This window comes from Emys orbicularis, chromosome 1 (assembly GCF_028017835.1).
Source record: "Emys orbicularis isolate rEmyOrb1 chromosome 1, rEmyOrb1.hap1, whole genome shotgun sequence".
In the NCBI taxonomy this organism is placed as follows: Eukaryota; Metazoa; Chordata; order Testudines; family Emydidae; genus Emys; species Emys orbicularis.
Window position 1 is genome coordinate 85,375,173 of NC_088683.1, and position 16,718 is coordinate 85,391,890.

General features: G+C 42.5%; 1 protein-coding gene across 1 annotated transcript in view; it reads left to right on the forward strand.

Moving 5' to 3' along the window:
- PLEKHG7 (pleckstrin homology and RhoGEF domain containing G7) overlaps positions 1-16,718 on the forward strand; it is a 55,419-nt gene that overhangs the window by 18,614 nt on the left and 20,087 nt on the right. The window contains exons 7-12 of the mRNA XM_065403861.1: positions 642-737; positions 4,233-4,328; positions 5,131-5,244; positions 8,277-8,451; positions 11,212-11,327; positions 12,372-12,465. Coding sequence (XP_065259933.1) covers positions 642-737; positions 4,233-4,328; positions 5,131-5,244; positions 8,277-8,451; positions 11,212-11,327; positions 12,372-12,465 — 691 coding nt within the window. The remainder of the gene's footprint in view (positions 1-641; positions 738-4,232; positions 4,329-5,130; positions 5,245-8,276; positions 8,452-11,211; positions 11,328-12,371; positions 12,466-16,718) is intronic.

A 16,718-nucleotide genomic window follows, 5' to 3' on the forward strand; every position in this document is an offset into this window, starting at 1 on the left:
TCATTTTTAGCTGCTTTGGGGCCATTGTTTGGTAGAAATCACAGTAAGTCAGTGCAACCCCCAAAGAGCCAAGCTACAGCAGCTAGTGTGTAATGTATTCAGTATTCATTCAGCGCCACTGAAATTCACACTAAAAGAGGAGAAACTGAACAAGCCACCCAGCCTCTCAAAGCCTTGGCCCTACAGCCATTCAGTTGCTTAGTGGCACTCTTCCACCCCCCATGCTGGAGCATACAGAGCAACCTGGAGGTAGACGGAAAGAGTTGGGGTGGGCCTAGGTTAGAGGACAGGGTTCATGACCACCAGGTCTAAAGAGGCCTCAGTCCCCATTCCCGACCACAGAATAGAATAACTGCCATGATGGGGCTACGTTGCAGTCAGTGGGCTGGCTGTGTATGGACTCTCTCACTTCAGTCACTGCATAGTTCCTGCCCAAAACCCATTATTTTTAGGCTTTGTGCAGGCCATGAAAGACTTGCTCCTAAATGGTGTGAGCCCAGCCATTTTGTAGTCTGCCAGTCAAATTACGGCTTATGAAGGAATATATGGTAAATCTATCTGCCCTCTGCAAATTAATTGGTTTGTTAATGTTGAATTAATACAGATAATAAATAATATGGCTTTATTGTCTTTTTTTAAAGATATTTGTGAATACACTAAAATACCTGCAAAACAATGAGTTCCTCGTGGATGTGGATTTGTGGGGACTTTTTGCAAACTTGGAGGAGTTAAACCAGGTGAGGGGAAAAAAAGAAATCTTATTTAGATCAAAAGCTGAAGCATAATTAAAAAAAGAGGAACACAAAGAATTGCCAGACCCGGATTTCAGTGTCTGTATCTTGAACTTGACCCTAAGGACACTTTCCCCCTCTCTCTTTGGCAAAACAATTTGGATGAGGCATCATCAGTCCAAATGATTTCATGAACAGGCATAGAGCCATTTGAGTTTTGGTTATGGCTGTAGTCTGATCGTTTCCTGTTTTGAAGTAAATGTCATAAGACGAGTTTGGAATTAGCTCTTTCAAATAGAGTCTTGTTAAATCATGGGTTTTGGCAGTCCTCAGTATACAAACATTAGGGCAGAACAATCACAACAGTCTGATCCATACAACTGTGAATTTCCCGTATCAAACAAGTGCATAGACATGAAGTGTCTGCTACACTATGGTCCCTTTGTGCTACTCCATAAGGACAAAGGGAACAGAAACCACCCACATCTCCCCAGCTAGGGATTCCCCAGGTGACATGCTTGTCTCATGTGCTACTCACCCTGCAGCTTCTGGGGCAAGGTGGAGAGAAGACACACCCAGAGTGCTCTGTGCTCTGTCTATTCTCAGCTGGTGGTCAGTCTCCTTGAGGACTCTTTTCCAATGTGTGCAAGTTAAAGTAGTCCCTACACTGCTCTGACTTGTGCTGGGGCCAAGAAAAGACTCAGGGATCTTTACACTCAGGGAGGGTGGTGCTAAGCTCGGCAAAGCAGAAAACTTGGCCTAAGATCTCCATTTTGCAAGGACAGCATTCTCTGCAAGGCATTTTAATGCCAAGACAAGTTAATCAAGATTGCAACTGATCATACCTGGCATTTCTTCAAGCTGAAATAGTTGTTACCCGGCGTTAATGGCAAACAAAACTCTGTCCTACCTTTGACAGCATCACATAAGACAGAAGAAATTATTTCCAAACTGATTCTTTTCACTGAATACAAAATTATTGGTATAAGAGCAAATACATCACCCTGACTAAATAGGGGGTGGCGTTTGGGAACAGTTTCTGACTCCGTTAGTGAATGAGCACTACAGAAGATGAGCACTAAGATCAAATGCTACTATATTAAGAAAACTGTGCGTTGCAGTTTTCCTCCTCAAAGTTACACTTCCCATGGTCATTGACATCTCATTTTTGTTGCTCTTCTTCTACCAGCACAGAGAGTGTTTGCCTTCTATAATAAGGATTGCAAAGATTAATCAGTGTCCGCACAGTGGCTTGAACACACAGAGGGCTAAGTATTATTATTAGAGCTCTATTGGTGAGAGGCAGTATGAGCTAGTAGATACTGACAGTCAGGAGATGTTGATTTTACTCCCATCTGTGCCATTTGCTTGCTGAGTGACATTGGCCCAATCAGTTCATCTCTCTGTGTCTGTGTCTCCTCCCCCACCCAATATCTTTCTTGTCTATTTAGAGTGTAATTGCTTCAAGACAAGGCCCTGATTTTTACTCTGCTTATGCAGTGCCTAGCCCACTGGGCCTCTATATAGTCTGAGCCCTTTGATGTCACTGTATGTCGTGGGTCATGCATTCTCCATCCCCTTTTGGGATGGGGCAAGGGTCATTATAGCCCCACGGCCATGTCTGAGTGACCCCTCTGGGTCCCAGAGTAGTGCAGCCTAACAAGCAAAGTCAATATACTCGCCTTCTCTATCAGGGAGGGGTGGCCTAACAGCCAGAGTCAATAAAGCTGCCCTCACGATCAGGGCTTTGCAGCTTGGCGGCCAGAGTCAATAGAACTGGTGAGACGGGCCGCCACCCCAGGGCCCTCCCTCTCCACCGGGTCCCAGCCCAGGGCCCTGTCAGTAGCAGGGTTGCCTGCCACCGGCTCAGGGATCCAGCCAAAACACACTGAGCTAGTCTCTGGTTCTACAACCACCTCCCCGCAAAGATTCCCTGGGTTGCTTCCAACACGCTTCTCCATGGCTTGTCGTCTCAGGGTTCCCATGGTTTCTCCTCCCTCTGTGGCATCTGGAGCCTTGGGGTCATTGGTCGCCGCCATCTGGCTAGCCTCCGCATTGTGAAGTGCCAGCGGTCCTTCAGCAGAGCCTGCAGCACACCTCCTCCCTCTCCAATGGTTCGCCCTGAATGAGCAGGGCTGTTCCCTTTTATACCTGGTCTCCAACTGGAGCATGCCCAGCAGCGTCGAGGGGGCATGGCCTCCTCGGCCCAAATAGAGGAATTAATCCCTGCAATCCCAGTGCGGGGCATTCATGCCCCGTCACACTATAAAACGACATCATAATGAAAATAATAATTGTTACTCCAAGAAGAGACTTATGACCTCAGTTCCCCCTGGCCTCCCTACAGAAACAACCGATAAACTAAACATCAGAATAAGCATGCATCAAGTCTTTGCCTGGCCCTATTGTGGGGTGAGACAAGGGAGGGGGTTGAATTATGTGCAGTTTACAGGATGAACACACCGGAGGGTTGATTACGATACAGTCATGATTGAGTGTTGTTTTTAATATTTTTTCCATTATGGTTTTTTTAAATCTTTGCGTGTGTATATAATATAGTAACATCCATTATGGTCAAATGTGGGGGAAATGACACTGACACTCTTGCCATAAAAGAACTTTATGTTGTGAAATATATAAAATACACCTTGCCAACATGCTAGAATGCATACTGTACCACGAGCAACTCCCCGAAAGCTAAGTAGGCCCACAAATTTGCTAAACAAAATATAGTGGTTAAAATTAAAATCCCAGCATTTTAATGTAGTTCACTATGGTACTGGAGTTACAGCAGTTATTTTCGATTCTGACTCTACAGGAATACTGTAGATCCCTGATACCACTGCATGGTCAATGTAGATTTCATAGAAAATTTTTCTATGGATGTACAAGATGTGAAGATTCAGATAGAACCACTAGAATCTAAGTGAAAATATTTTTAAAGAACTCAGTTTGGGAGAATGCCTTGCTTGCATTCTGGTCCCTTTGCAGTTTTAAATAAATGTTTTTCATTATCTTCAGGAAATTGAAATAAGGTTGAATATAAATGACAATCGCTTTCCAAATGAGTTTGAAGACCTCTTTAATCACATTGCATCTACAGTGTTCTGTCACATCAGATCAGTGTACAGCATTTATTTGTAATTCCCAATGTTAATTTGTGTTTAATATTCACATTAATTATGTAGCTACTGTTCTAAAATAAATGTAATTGGAAAAATGTAATCTCATTTCATTATTTTTGTTAAACAGTGCTTGACAAGGCCTAAGTGGGTGTTTTTAACAGGATTGTTTTAACTTCTGGTTAACGTAAGCACTTAGACCATAATTCTGAAAGGGATTGTGCCTGCTGACTTAAAGTCAGTCAATGGAACTTCGTGCAAGTACAGGGCTCTATTGGGTATGGAGTCAGTTGCAGGATCTGGACTTTAGAAAGATTTAGTGGTAAAAATAAAGCTCAGAAGAGCAGACAAACTAATTTTTTTTTCTTTCCTTGACTAGGTGAGTCTCAGTTTTGTGACTGATTTTTTCAAAATTATAAAGGACCATGTCACTGCATCTGAATCCTCCCTGGATTTCATCTCTGTACTCACAAAGGTAACATGATCAGAAATGCTCTGTAGTAGGGCTCTGAATGTAGTGCAGAAAGTTTGTGAAACTGCTTTCTTGGTCGCATTCCACTTTTACTAAAAGACCTAGATCATCTACTAGGAGGAATCAAGCTGTCCAATGGGAGCTTCAGAGATACAGTCACTCTTCTTTCACTCAATGGGTGAAATCCTGGCCCCGCTGAAATCAATGAGAGTTTGCCATTGACTTCACTGGGGACAAGATTTCACTCCAAATTTGTAAGTGCCTCTAACACACGTTGATACCTTAGTACATTCCTAAATATGAGGCTATGCAAAGCTGTTCCGTAGCCTAGCATTTTTTATCATCTACTTTATTTTTCCTGCAGTAAAGTCTCAACACTGCAGATGCCCATAGAATTGCTAGAGTTGTGGCAGGATTCTTTAAGAAAGTAGTTTTCTTTGGCAAGTTTACTCTCTATTGTAGCCCGATTTTCCCTGTTACAATCAAATCTCTGGCAAAATGTACCTTATAAAAACGAAGAAAAGTAATATATGGAGATATACCTATCTCATAGAACTGGAAGGGACCTTGAAAGGTCATCGAGTCTAGCCCCCTGCCTTCACTAGCAGGACCAAGTACTGATTTTACCCCAGATCCCTAAGTGGCCCCCTCAAGGATTGAACTCACAACCCTGGGTTTAGCAGGCCAATGCTCAAACCCCTGAGCTATCCCTTCCTCCTTAGATTGTTTACCCCATTGTTTTGCCCCTCACTTTGACATTCCTCTTTTTCAATCTTGTTAAACTTCTAAATCTTTTGTCTTGCAGTATTTTCAAGGTAACCTCTGCCAGACACACCAGATTTACTGCCTTCATTACACCTCAGCCATCTTTTACTTGGAGAACCTGAGGCAGAGAGAAGATTTTGGAATCTATCTGAAAGTAAAGTGTTGGTTTTGCTCTCCTTGTTGAGTCTTCAACCATCCTATCCTGTCTTTAAAAACAAATTGGAAAAGCCTATATTCTATTTTAGATAACAGTCTGTGCCTTTTTTCTTGAAATGCTAATGATGCCACAGGTTTAAATATACTGGGTGGAATCCTGGCTCCATTGAAGTCATAGGCAAAATTTCCATTGACATGAGCACCTTCAATGGCACCAGGTTTTCATCCACTACATTCATACAGTGCTTTTCCAATGGCAACTGCATCTTAATGCACATTCAATTAGTGCAACCTATAAAATACAGAATTATTAGATGTTAGAACTAGCTTCCAACCGGGGCAGGTCAAACAGCTGGGCTGTTAATCCAAACCTGTCATATGTTACCTCCTATCTCAGGGTAGGAGCAGCAGGGTTGGCCGGTGTATAATGTCCTGTGATATCTGTAAACACTGGGATGAGAGTGAAGCAATTGACATAACTAAGTAACTAATGCAATGATCCCCTCTTGGGATTTCCCAACACTGAGGGAAGAAGCTAAAATAACTGCCTATTTTTAAGGGGTTTGTGGATTTTCTGTCTTATGTTATCTGCTCAAAGATCAGACCTCGTAACAAATCTCAGATTCTGTGATTTAGGTTGCCATCTACACAGCCCGTGGCAGTGAGCCTCCAAGCCTGGATCAACAGACTCGGGTCTAAAATTATGTGTGTAGATGCTGCAGTTTGGGCTGGAGCTCTGAAGCCTAGGAGCGGCGTGGGCTTCAGAGCCAAAGCTCCAGCCTGAGCCTCATCTTAAAAGTGCTGTCTCCACAGCTATTTCTAGCACGGTAGCCAGAACCCCTCTGGTCTGAGTCGGTCCACCCAGGCTCTGAGACTTGATGCCATGGGCTGCTGCTTAGGGCCACGCTGCCTTAGGGCCAGACTGTGACCCTGTTACTGCCATTGGTGACTCTGATGAGTAGTTACGTGAGCTTCAGTGGGCCTATTCTTACAAGTAACTGCTCACCAGTGCAAGGAACAGGTTCACACGCTAGCCTTAGGAACATTTAAAATAGAAACCTAAAATGTGGAAGCCAGAAAGGACCCAGCCACTCCAACAGTATGTGCAGACAGGGAGTAAGTATTGCCAAACTCAGGCATTCAAAAATCATGAGTCAGGCCCCCAAAAATCAGAAGATGGGTTTAAAAATGAAGTGATCTTAAAAATAATAAATAGGGGATTCTTTTTATTTCCCTTATTTTTGAGCCTTTAGGATCTGTTCAGGCCACATCTTCAAGCTTTTCTCTGCAACCAAGAGGGCTAAAAACTTACTTTAAAAAAAATGAAAGCTGAGATTTTCATATAATCACTTGACTGCTGCTTTAATCAGAACAGCAAATAGCATGAAACTTATACAAAACACACAATCGTTGGCACACCTGAGGAACAGGAGATTCAAGAGGCTTTTGTGTGAACTGGAGAGGATGGTGTGGTGGTTTTGTCACTTAAGCTCTGTCTTTATTTGAAGCCATGTTTATATTCACATGGTCATATCAGACTTTACAAGCACAACGTTCAGAATAAGATGCGTGCTTTATTACTTCATTCTGAGTCTGAATTCTCTTTGCAGATGGAAATTAAAAGCATGTGTTTAAACCAAGCTAACAGCACCAAACACATGAATGTAATGAAAAAGCATGGTAGTGCTTTTGCGTGTTTTTGTGAGCCTGTGAGAAGGGAGTTGGTAGAGTTTTCATTGAACCCGAGGGAGAACACTTGAATGCTTTTCCCCCCTTTGCATATTTATATCTCTGTGACCCATCTGGAAGGGAGAGAATCTCCTTGAGTGCACAGGATGGAACTAAAACAGCAGCTCATAGATGTAAATGTCATTTTTACCCCTTGAGATGCTTTTTCCAGTAAAACAAAATGTAACAAAGGGTCCTGTGGCACCTTATAGACTAACAGATGAATTGGAGCATCAGCTTTCATGGGTGAATACCCACTTCGTCAGACGTGTCTAACGTCTGATGAAGTGGGTATTCACCCACGAAAACTGATGCTCCAATACATCTGTTAGTCTATAAGGTGCCACAGGACTCTTTGTTGCTTTTTACAGATCCAGACTAACATGGCTCCCCTCTGATTTTGTTTTACTGTATCTGAAACCAGTTGGGAAGAAGAGAGAGACTGGGAGGCTAGCACAACAATACTACATTTAGTGGCTTGGCTTTTCCCTGTCATGTAGCTGTATCTCCATTGACTTGACCTAAACTCTTGCCAAGCTTGAAGAGTTATTGTTTATGGACTGCTAAAGTGAGCACGAGTGGTCAAATTCTGCTCTTAGTTACACTGCACATATCTGAAATCAGTGGTGTTAATCCAGATTTACACTAACCGAATTTAGCCCCCCATACACTGCATGGGATAGGGCCCTGCCACTTTTATTTAACTTTAGCATCACACAGACCAATAGCACTACATAAATACTAAGTAATGGACACCATCATTTCAAACTTGCTCAGCTTTCAGATTTTACTCTATTTAAACCTGAAAAATGAGCTCACTCTTATGGGCAGCTCCAGGGTGGTAGCCAGGTGTCCTGCCCCTACTAGGGGCATTTGGGGTCTGAATAGCTCGAGTACCACCAGGAGTCCCCCAGGGGCAACAGACACCCATCTAAGGGCAAAACTCACTCTTTTATAAGCAGTCGAACGTTGAAGAGGAAATGGCTCTGGAGGAATCCCCGATTGAGATTTTTCTTGATAAGATTATGGTATAGTGAAGAAACGTATTCTTATGAATTAGTATAATGCCTGAAATGTGAAGTTATCTATACCAAAGATTAACCTATGGGGCTGATTCAGCTCCTCTTGAAGTGAAAGGGAGCCTTTCCATTGACTTCACTGGGAACTGAATTGGCTTCATCACAAGTGGATCCCCAGTTCATTTCAGTGAGCTGATGATGCAGCTAATTGCTTATTAACGACTTTGTCAGAAAGCACCGCGAGTTCGTAGATCCTAAAACAGGCTCTCTTTATATTCAGTAGTGGTGTGAACAAAATGAACAGTGCAAACGACTACATCTGCCAGAACTGCTGGTGGCTCCTTTACACAGACTGACCCGATATCCCCTCCTCCTTAACAACATCTGGAAGAGAAGCACTGATGCAGCACAGAAAGCCACCATCCTCTCTATTAAGGAAAAGGTGGAAAAGTCCTTACGTAAGTAGCTGAGATTAAAAGTCAAGTTCTCTGTTTAGCATTTTCTCTGGGGGTTTACGCACTTGAGGTTCAAATGTAAATGAGGTTGGGTTTTTTTTTTACTGTTTGAAGATGTGATTGGTGGCATGAAAAACTCATTGCGATCCCTTTGAGTCCTTCTCTTTTTCTTAAAATTGCCTGGTACCATTCTCATATTGTCAAAGTCTTCCCTCAGTATGGTAATACAGCACATAAATCAGTCAGTCACTTGTATTCACAGAGAATCATTTGCATTGACATGCGAACAGCTGAGAGCAGTTCACAAATGGGAACAAATCAAGGAATATCTCAAACAAAGAGGTCTTTGAGATGGAGTCATGTCTGGGAAGGATTCGGAGGGTTTAAACCTTAAAAGAATAAAATTCCACACACAAGGGGCATATTATGCCAACAACCTTTCTCGGAATGACAGTCTTTACATGTAAGGTACCTAGGGAGCCATCTCAGCTAAGGAAAACTTTCTCCAGCTTATGCAGAAAAAAAATGGATGGGTTTTTATACTGGATTCTATTTTACATAAATAACCTATTCATTCAGTCATTTCCTGGAACCCACAATTTGCAGTTTTAAATATCTGATAGCTCTGAAGCTCGTTATAAGACAAACTTATTCTCCAGTGCCCCGATCCAGCTCCCACTGAAGTCAATCAGAGTACTAATAGATAGAAAGTGAATACACCCATTGGCGAATGCCTGGACCAGTGATCTCTGCCCAGGATTACAAATCAGGAAGTGGCTTTGGGCCACTTAGCCTGTTTGCCTTCATGTCCTTATCTGTGACATTACAACTTACCTGCCTTGCTGGGATGGTGTGAGGGGTATCTTTACCTCCAGCGTTCCCTTCCTTGCTGAGTGTGTGTGTGCACACTGCAATGTTGCATGCAAAATTAGGAGTCATATTGAAGTTTTGCTCTTTAAGGCCCTGATCCTGCAGACTAACACACGTGCTTCACTTTACACACTGTGAATAGATCTCCTGAGTCCCAGTGCAGTGCTTGAATCACAAAACCATCCTTCCTTTTAAAGTTTGTTCTTAAAGATTCTCATTGATTCCAATGGCTTTTGAATCAGACCCTAAACGATAAAAGCTAATTTACCCTTAATTAAACCAGTAAAGAACTTTCTCATGCTACTGGAGTCCAATTTGGAATATCGAGTTTTTTTAATTGAAGTTTAAGACAAAATAGTAAGTGAATCTTTAGAGTCAGACATTTTTCCAGTATCAAACTGGTAATATGACATCCAATATATCACAACAGTGTATTAAAACCTGTTTAAACATGTGGGGTGAAATCCTGGCCTCGCTGAAATCAAGGGAAGTTTTGCAATTGACCTCAATAGAGCCAGGATTTAAGCTTTGGGCCCAACCTTGCAAGCCCCAAAGGCCCAGCTCCTCAAAGGTTTTTAGGTGGCTAACTCTGGTTCCAGGGTTGCAACCGGGACTGTGGGACCTCTGAGCCCTCTGTCCCACCAACCTGGGGTATCCCTCACACTGTGATGCCATTGGCAAGCTACAAAACTCTGGCAGGTACTACACTTACACAGACATCCACAGGCAGGGACGCACCCAACTGAGTTCCATGAATGCTTCTCCCAGCCACTCATGAACCAATAATAGAAAGGCTCCAGCCAATTCCCTCCAGCTCTCCAGCCTTACACCCCCAGCATATATTGTCTTTCCCTGGTCAGAAGCCTGGCCAGTGTAAGTTCATTACCCAGACTGCCCCTCCCCTGATGTGGAGAGGACAAACACTAGCCTTTGTAACCTGGGCTGAGATTTCCCAAACACTTCAACCAAAATACACTGTTTTAAGTACAATATAAAACAGATGTATTAACTACAGAAAGATAGATTTTAAGTGATTATAAGTAGTAAGTGTAAAGATCAAAGTTGGTTACCTAAGAAATAAAATAAATTCACAGTCTGAGTGCTACAAACCAAACAGGATTTGAATAAAGCAGTGTCTCACCCTGACAGATGGTACAAAGAGGTCACAGATCTTCAGTACACACACTGGAACTCTCCTCCAGCCTGGGACCATACTCCCCAATTCAAAGTCTTTGTCCTCCAGATGTGTTTCCAGGTGTTGAGTTGTGGCAGGAATGAGGCCAAGTGATGATGTCACTTCCCCTCTTCTATAGTTTCTTCCAGTTTGCTGAAAAGATCTTTGCTTGTGATGTAAAGGTCTGCCCCCATCAGTCAAGCAGTCTCCATTATATATGCCCTCTCCATGAGAAATCTCCATTGTATACAGTTCCTGGGATAGTGGATTCTCTTTAATGGGCTGTCAGCATGACTGGCTACTCCACAGTCGTACCTGAAAGGCTGGTTGTGGATGTTCCCAACCTCACAGCATATTTCAGTAACACACACGTAACAAAACTTCATAACTTCCCATACAATGATAGCACATACAATCCAACAGGATATTAATATTCAGTAGATCAAGACTTTCAAAATGATGCCTCACAAGGCATACTTTGTATAAAACATATCATAATTATATGACAGTGATGAATATGGGGGTTCCGGGGTGTTGCTTTGAGGTACAGAGTGCCACAAACTCCCACTGAAATCACTGGGAGTTAGCCAGCTAAACACCTTTAAGGGTCTAGGCCAGAGTCCTTCTACTTCCACTGCAGTCTAGCACTGTTAAAGGCATTCAACATCTCTCAAGCTTGTTGTCAACCATGGGGATAATTGATATTTTGTATTTTTCAGGAGATCTTGAAGGTAAAGTAAAATGGCTGGACAATTTTCAGAAATTTAGGCAGCTGCAAGAGGTTATAATTTGGCCTCCACTTTGGGATCGTGACAAAAGGTTCTTTCTCCCAGAGGTAAGCAGTGTATTCACCACTATTTAAATGTTAGCCTGAGGACTTTTTCTGTGAAGAAAATTTTCATATAGTTCCTACATTTGCCCAACCTTAGTGTTGTGGTCTAAAGATGATAATCATCTCTGTATTCTAACTAATGTAGATGTACATTATTATTATTTTTATATTCTGGTAGTATGTAGATGCCCCAATCAAGAGTAGGCTCCATCGTGCTAAGCGCTGGGCAGACACATGTGCACAGATGTTGTTAGCCTTGAAAAACTTACCCTCTTTGTGCTTAGCTTTACTCACACAAGTAGTTCAGGGCTGGAGAGAAGGACTGTTCCCTGCTGCCGCATCTCTGGCAGTAACCAGAGTCCTCCTTTCCCCTTCTGAAGTTCAGGGTCTGTCTTTTGGGAGGTGGAAAGGGTTTCTACTGCACTTGGCTCTAAGGATGGAATATCACCTGGCCCAAGAATCTATGGGAGATCCACGCTGCTTACTCCAGGGAGCTGAAGCAGTATCCCAACCCAAGAATCGTATAGGATTGATACAAATCTTACTTCTTATTATTCCTTTATTAGCTGGTTTTGAGGTAAAACCATGCAAAATTGTTCACCTTCCCCACTTCCCAGGATGAAACTAAGAAATTCAGGTTAGCATTTGAATAATGTAAAAATATGAATTTTCCATGAGAATAGGTTCTGCTTTCTGCTGAGGTGACCCATTGACCTCCCCTTGCCTTTGAAGCCTGCCATTAAGTAACATTATGGTACATTTGCTAAGTGGGGCTCACCTTGATGTTCAGTGCTGTTAAATTCATTAAATTCACTCTAAAGAAGATGATCCCAGTTTGAATTTTCAAAGAATTAAATTTGTTTAATCCATAGTATTGCTGAAAAAACCCTGGCCATGCTAAGTTGGTAGTTGTCGGCCATGCTTAGTTTGATATAAACCTGCACATCCTACAAATACGAAGAGTATTTCTCAGACTCCTTAACAACTGGTCAATTTCCAGTTCCAGGTCAAATTTGTATGATTCTCTTTTCTATTTTTTCTTCCAAGTGTCTGAAACATATTTTAAGAGAAAACATGAGTGAAAACATCTTGTCTTCCTCAAACAGACAGCTTCTTCATGAAGGGAGGTTAACTCTTGCAGGTAAATGCCATTTTATTCATGTGCCAGCATTAAAGCACCATATTCTGTATGGTCAGTACAGCACGGATCTGTGCCCCACTGATTAATTAGAAATGTGGATCAAAGAAAAACAAATATGCAACATGTTATACAGCGAGTGAGAAATAGCTAAACTGCCAAGAGGAGAGTAATCTGTGTGATTGGTTATTGTCACATCTGGATGGCCAACCTGCTAAATGCTGAAGGAATCAGCTTGACTGGCCAATGTCCAAATTTCAGAGCTGTTTTTTTATTGTGATATTCAGGATTGTGGCTCAGGGAACACAGAGGAAGTTGAGACTGATTTGTAAAAAGGCGTCCTTGTTATTGTGTAATTGATCTAGGTATCTAAGCAGTTCTAATGCATCCATCGCTTTACTAGTATCTAGGTGCCATACGTAAGATTAAGGAAAGAATAAAAAAATATTTTTTTCATCCCTCCTAAATTATAAACAATTTTTCTAAGGGATTAGCCTTGGTGGATGTCTTCAAGGAGGAAGGTGTTACCACACTAGATTGTGCCCGCTGCTAGCGAGGAAAAGCTTATTGAAACAGGGGATTCTTGAGACTATCCCACCAGTGACATGATCTTGCCCAGCTGCAGTATATTATAGCATTGGAACATGTCCTTCACGTCAATCCCAGCAGCATCACATTGTGCTGCTGTGGCACAACATAACACAACGTCGTATCTCTGCAGCACAAGCATCATGTTGTAAAGACGTGCAGGTTTGTCTCATTGGATGAGTAAGTCAACATCCCTATCTGAGCATGAGGCAGCAGGGGCTGAGCATGCTCATCCCTACCTGAGTGTGAGGTAGAGACTGGGCAGCGTCAGCATCCCTGTCCTTATCCAAGTGCAAGGAAGACAGAGCACAGAAGAGGCACTGAGAACAGCACACTGGGGTGGGATAAAGGTCTCAGCGGTGGTTTAGGCATGAGAAAAAAGTCTTCAGTTTAAAATTCCCTGATTAGTGCAGCCAGGCACTGAGGCAAAGACAATAAGGTGTAGAAGTTGTGATTCACCTTTCTCCTACCCTCACAACTATCATCAAACTGTGGATGAGGGGACCAGACCAAGATTTCTCCTTCCCCCACAGACACAGGCCAGCAACAGGGAGATGAAAATGTAAGGTGGTAGAACAGGTGTAATGGTTGAGGCATAAATTAATACAATTCTTTTTTAACTTACAAAAATTCATTGCTATTGTTTGGGAGGGTTTGGCAGAAGGGGGCAGAGCACAAGTTTTTTTTAATCCAGCTCTTCCTCTCATCCCCAAACTTTCAGCCAGCAACCCCCATCACCTGAGCTGTCCACTGCTGATGAGATTAAGTACTGGTACTTATCAAGGATCTACATTTCTTGCAGGAAGAAATTTACATTGAAGACAGATAGGATGGCATGTCCCTAAATCTTGCAGAAATAAATTTGCAAGCTTAACTTCTTTTAGCTAACATAAGCAATCTGAGAGCGTGCGTGGTTTGGCAATATTTCTTGACCTTTTCATTTTCAAGATGAAAATGAATAAACATAATTCTAACCAGGTTGAGATGCTGAAAATGGGAAAGTATCTCCTAAAGACACAGATTTAAAAACACACACAGTCTGATACTGAGGTGTGCTGTGTGTCTCCAAGCCCAGTGTCAACACCCTGAGGTGCCCAGCATTTTTACTCTGAGATAATTCTCTCGAAACTGGGTTGTTTCTTATTACACCTTGAAACCAAAAGGAAAATGAGTAAAATGTTGATCATAGCTTCCATCCTAAGAAACAGGTTTACTTCACTGGACATTCCATGACTAAAATGTCTCCTCCTACCATTTTAAAATAGTGTCATCAAAACCTTATGTTAAAGCAGTATTGGGAATCAGAACCAAACAGACAAGGGCCCAGAAATCCCGACTGGAGCCTGCCACACCATCTCAGCATAATGTACCACATATGAATATTAGGGATGGTATGTGGAAGATGCAGTTCTTAGTAGCTGGCTCACGGCTCTGGGACTCATGGCTGAAAGTCAGGCTGGCCACAAACCTCACCACCTTCAAAATGAAAACCTCAATTCCCAGCAGCAAATGGATTCAAAGGATCAATTATCCTTATGTTGTTATAAGTAGAAGAAATACTTGCTCAAGCTCACAATACCTTCCCCCACCAGCACAAAATCAAAGGAAACATAATAGGTGCAGCCACTGTAGAAATTGTAAGACAATGATGGGCAAAAGTACCTAGCACAAATTGAATAAAACATAACAGATTAGCTACTGTACATAGACTAGACAGACTACTGGATAGAGTTTACAATAAAAAATGTACATCAGTATAATCCAGGTAACACTATGTGATCAAATATATACCACTGCTAAGCATGAAGGAGCTATGACAAAAATTATACAAGAGCTTGAATATGATACTTGGGCCTTAAGAGGCCCGAGGAAAGTAAGTTTTAAACAAATAAGATGGGGAGTCTCATGTTACTTGGTGGTGTACTGTTTGTAGTGTCCTGAATCCCTGATGAGATAAAGGGGGATTCTCATTGTAGCTCCCACAGCCTTCCAGCCAGCCCCTGATTAACCAATGTGCACTCGGTTCACTTGCACAGGGCCCACATCTCAGGGGCAACCTGACCACCCAGAGGAAAAACAACACACACACAAAAACCCCGGGGCCAGGAAGCAGCGGGGTGTGTCATTGTGGAGGGGAAGGGCCCCGCCTGCACGCTGTGTCAAGAGCCAGTGCAGGACAGGAGACACTGCGGGGTAAGTGCAGGATGGGCACCCTGCAATTATTCCCCCTGCAGGCCTCCCACTTCAGTTAGGGGACTCCCCAAAATCTTTAATCCAGCCCTGCTTCCTACAAGTGGCTAGTCCATGACATCGTTAACCTCTAGTAGCTATTGCTGTTGCCTCCTGAAATAAACCAAGTCGTTTCCAAACTAAAACATTTCAGAACAAGCACTCAATGAACTATTTTCCCATTCTCCAGCTTGCCTGTAAGTGAAAGTTCTGGCTGTCCCATTCTGACCTGTAACACTGAGAATAGAAATGCATTTTGAGAGATTGTTCATTTCAAGACAAACATTCTGAGTATGGAATTTCCTAATGGCACCACAGCTTCTGAAGTTAACATTTTATTTAATGCTGGCCCTGGAGTGCTCCTATCTTGGGCATCAGAAGTAACAGGCGGGGTGAAGACACCAGATATAAAAGGCTTATGACTGGCCAGTGATAGCATGAAAGGGTGTGGACTGGAGTCAATACACTAAGCGTTATACAATAAGAATATTGCTGGTAAGAGAGAAGAGGGACAGACAAGAGGAAAGGGCGGGAAAGGATAAGGTCTGCAGAAGAGAAAGGAAGTGATTCTGGAAGAGACTAGAGTAGCGAGACAGGACCATGCAAGAAATAAAAAGAAACAGCAGCAGGTTGGAAACCTGTAGAGGGAGCCCCAACGATAGACTGAGGTGCAAGCTCCACCCTCTGGGCATTCGATCCAACAGACTCCCAGAGCTCTAAATGGCTTGCCACATTCCAGGATCCTGGGGTTTCCCTATTTCCTTTTGAAACCATCACCTTTGCTTCTGATGCATGATTACTCATTGTTTATACTACCAGAACACCTAGAAGCCCAAATCAGGACCGGGGCCTCCACCTTGAAGACTTCAGTACATACTTATAAAAATAACTTGCCCTTAAAAGACTTTTGTTTCACTATTTCTTCTCTTACTGCCAAGGTAGTGATGGAAGTTGAGTCCACTCTACGTTGTGTAGTTACTGAAGGACCTTTATAATGCCATCAACATGAAAATCTGAGCTGTATCATGTAGGCACAATGGGGTGAGACTTTGTACAACTATTTTTAAGGGATCCAGATGAACACTGGAATTTACCCTCATTATGTGTCTGCAGTTGCCATAGGGTTAATATTCCCTGGTGACCCATAAGTGAGTTGTTTGGTCGACAGCATGCTGCTCTTTGTAGCTGTGTTCAAAGATATATGATCTGAGTTATTTTGGCAATGAGAAACTGCTGGTCTTTTATGATAATGTGGCTGCAATGTGCCACAGTTATGAATGGCCAAAATGACAAAGCAGAATGCCTTTCAAGTCTGGAGTGTGTGAGAACACAAAAGAGACAATGAGTGGTGGAGTGCCACATTTGGAGGTCTGCTTAAAATGTGCTTAAGATCTGCTTTAGAATAGAAATTGCAGTTCCTCAAAACAATCATGCTACTG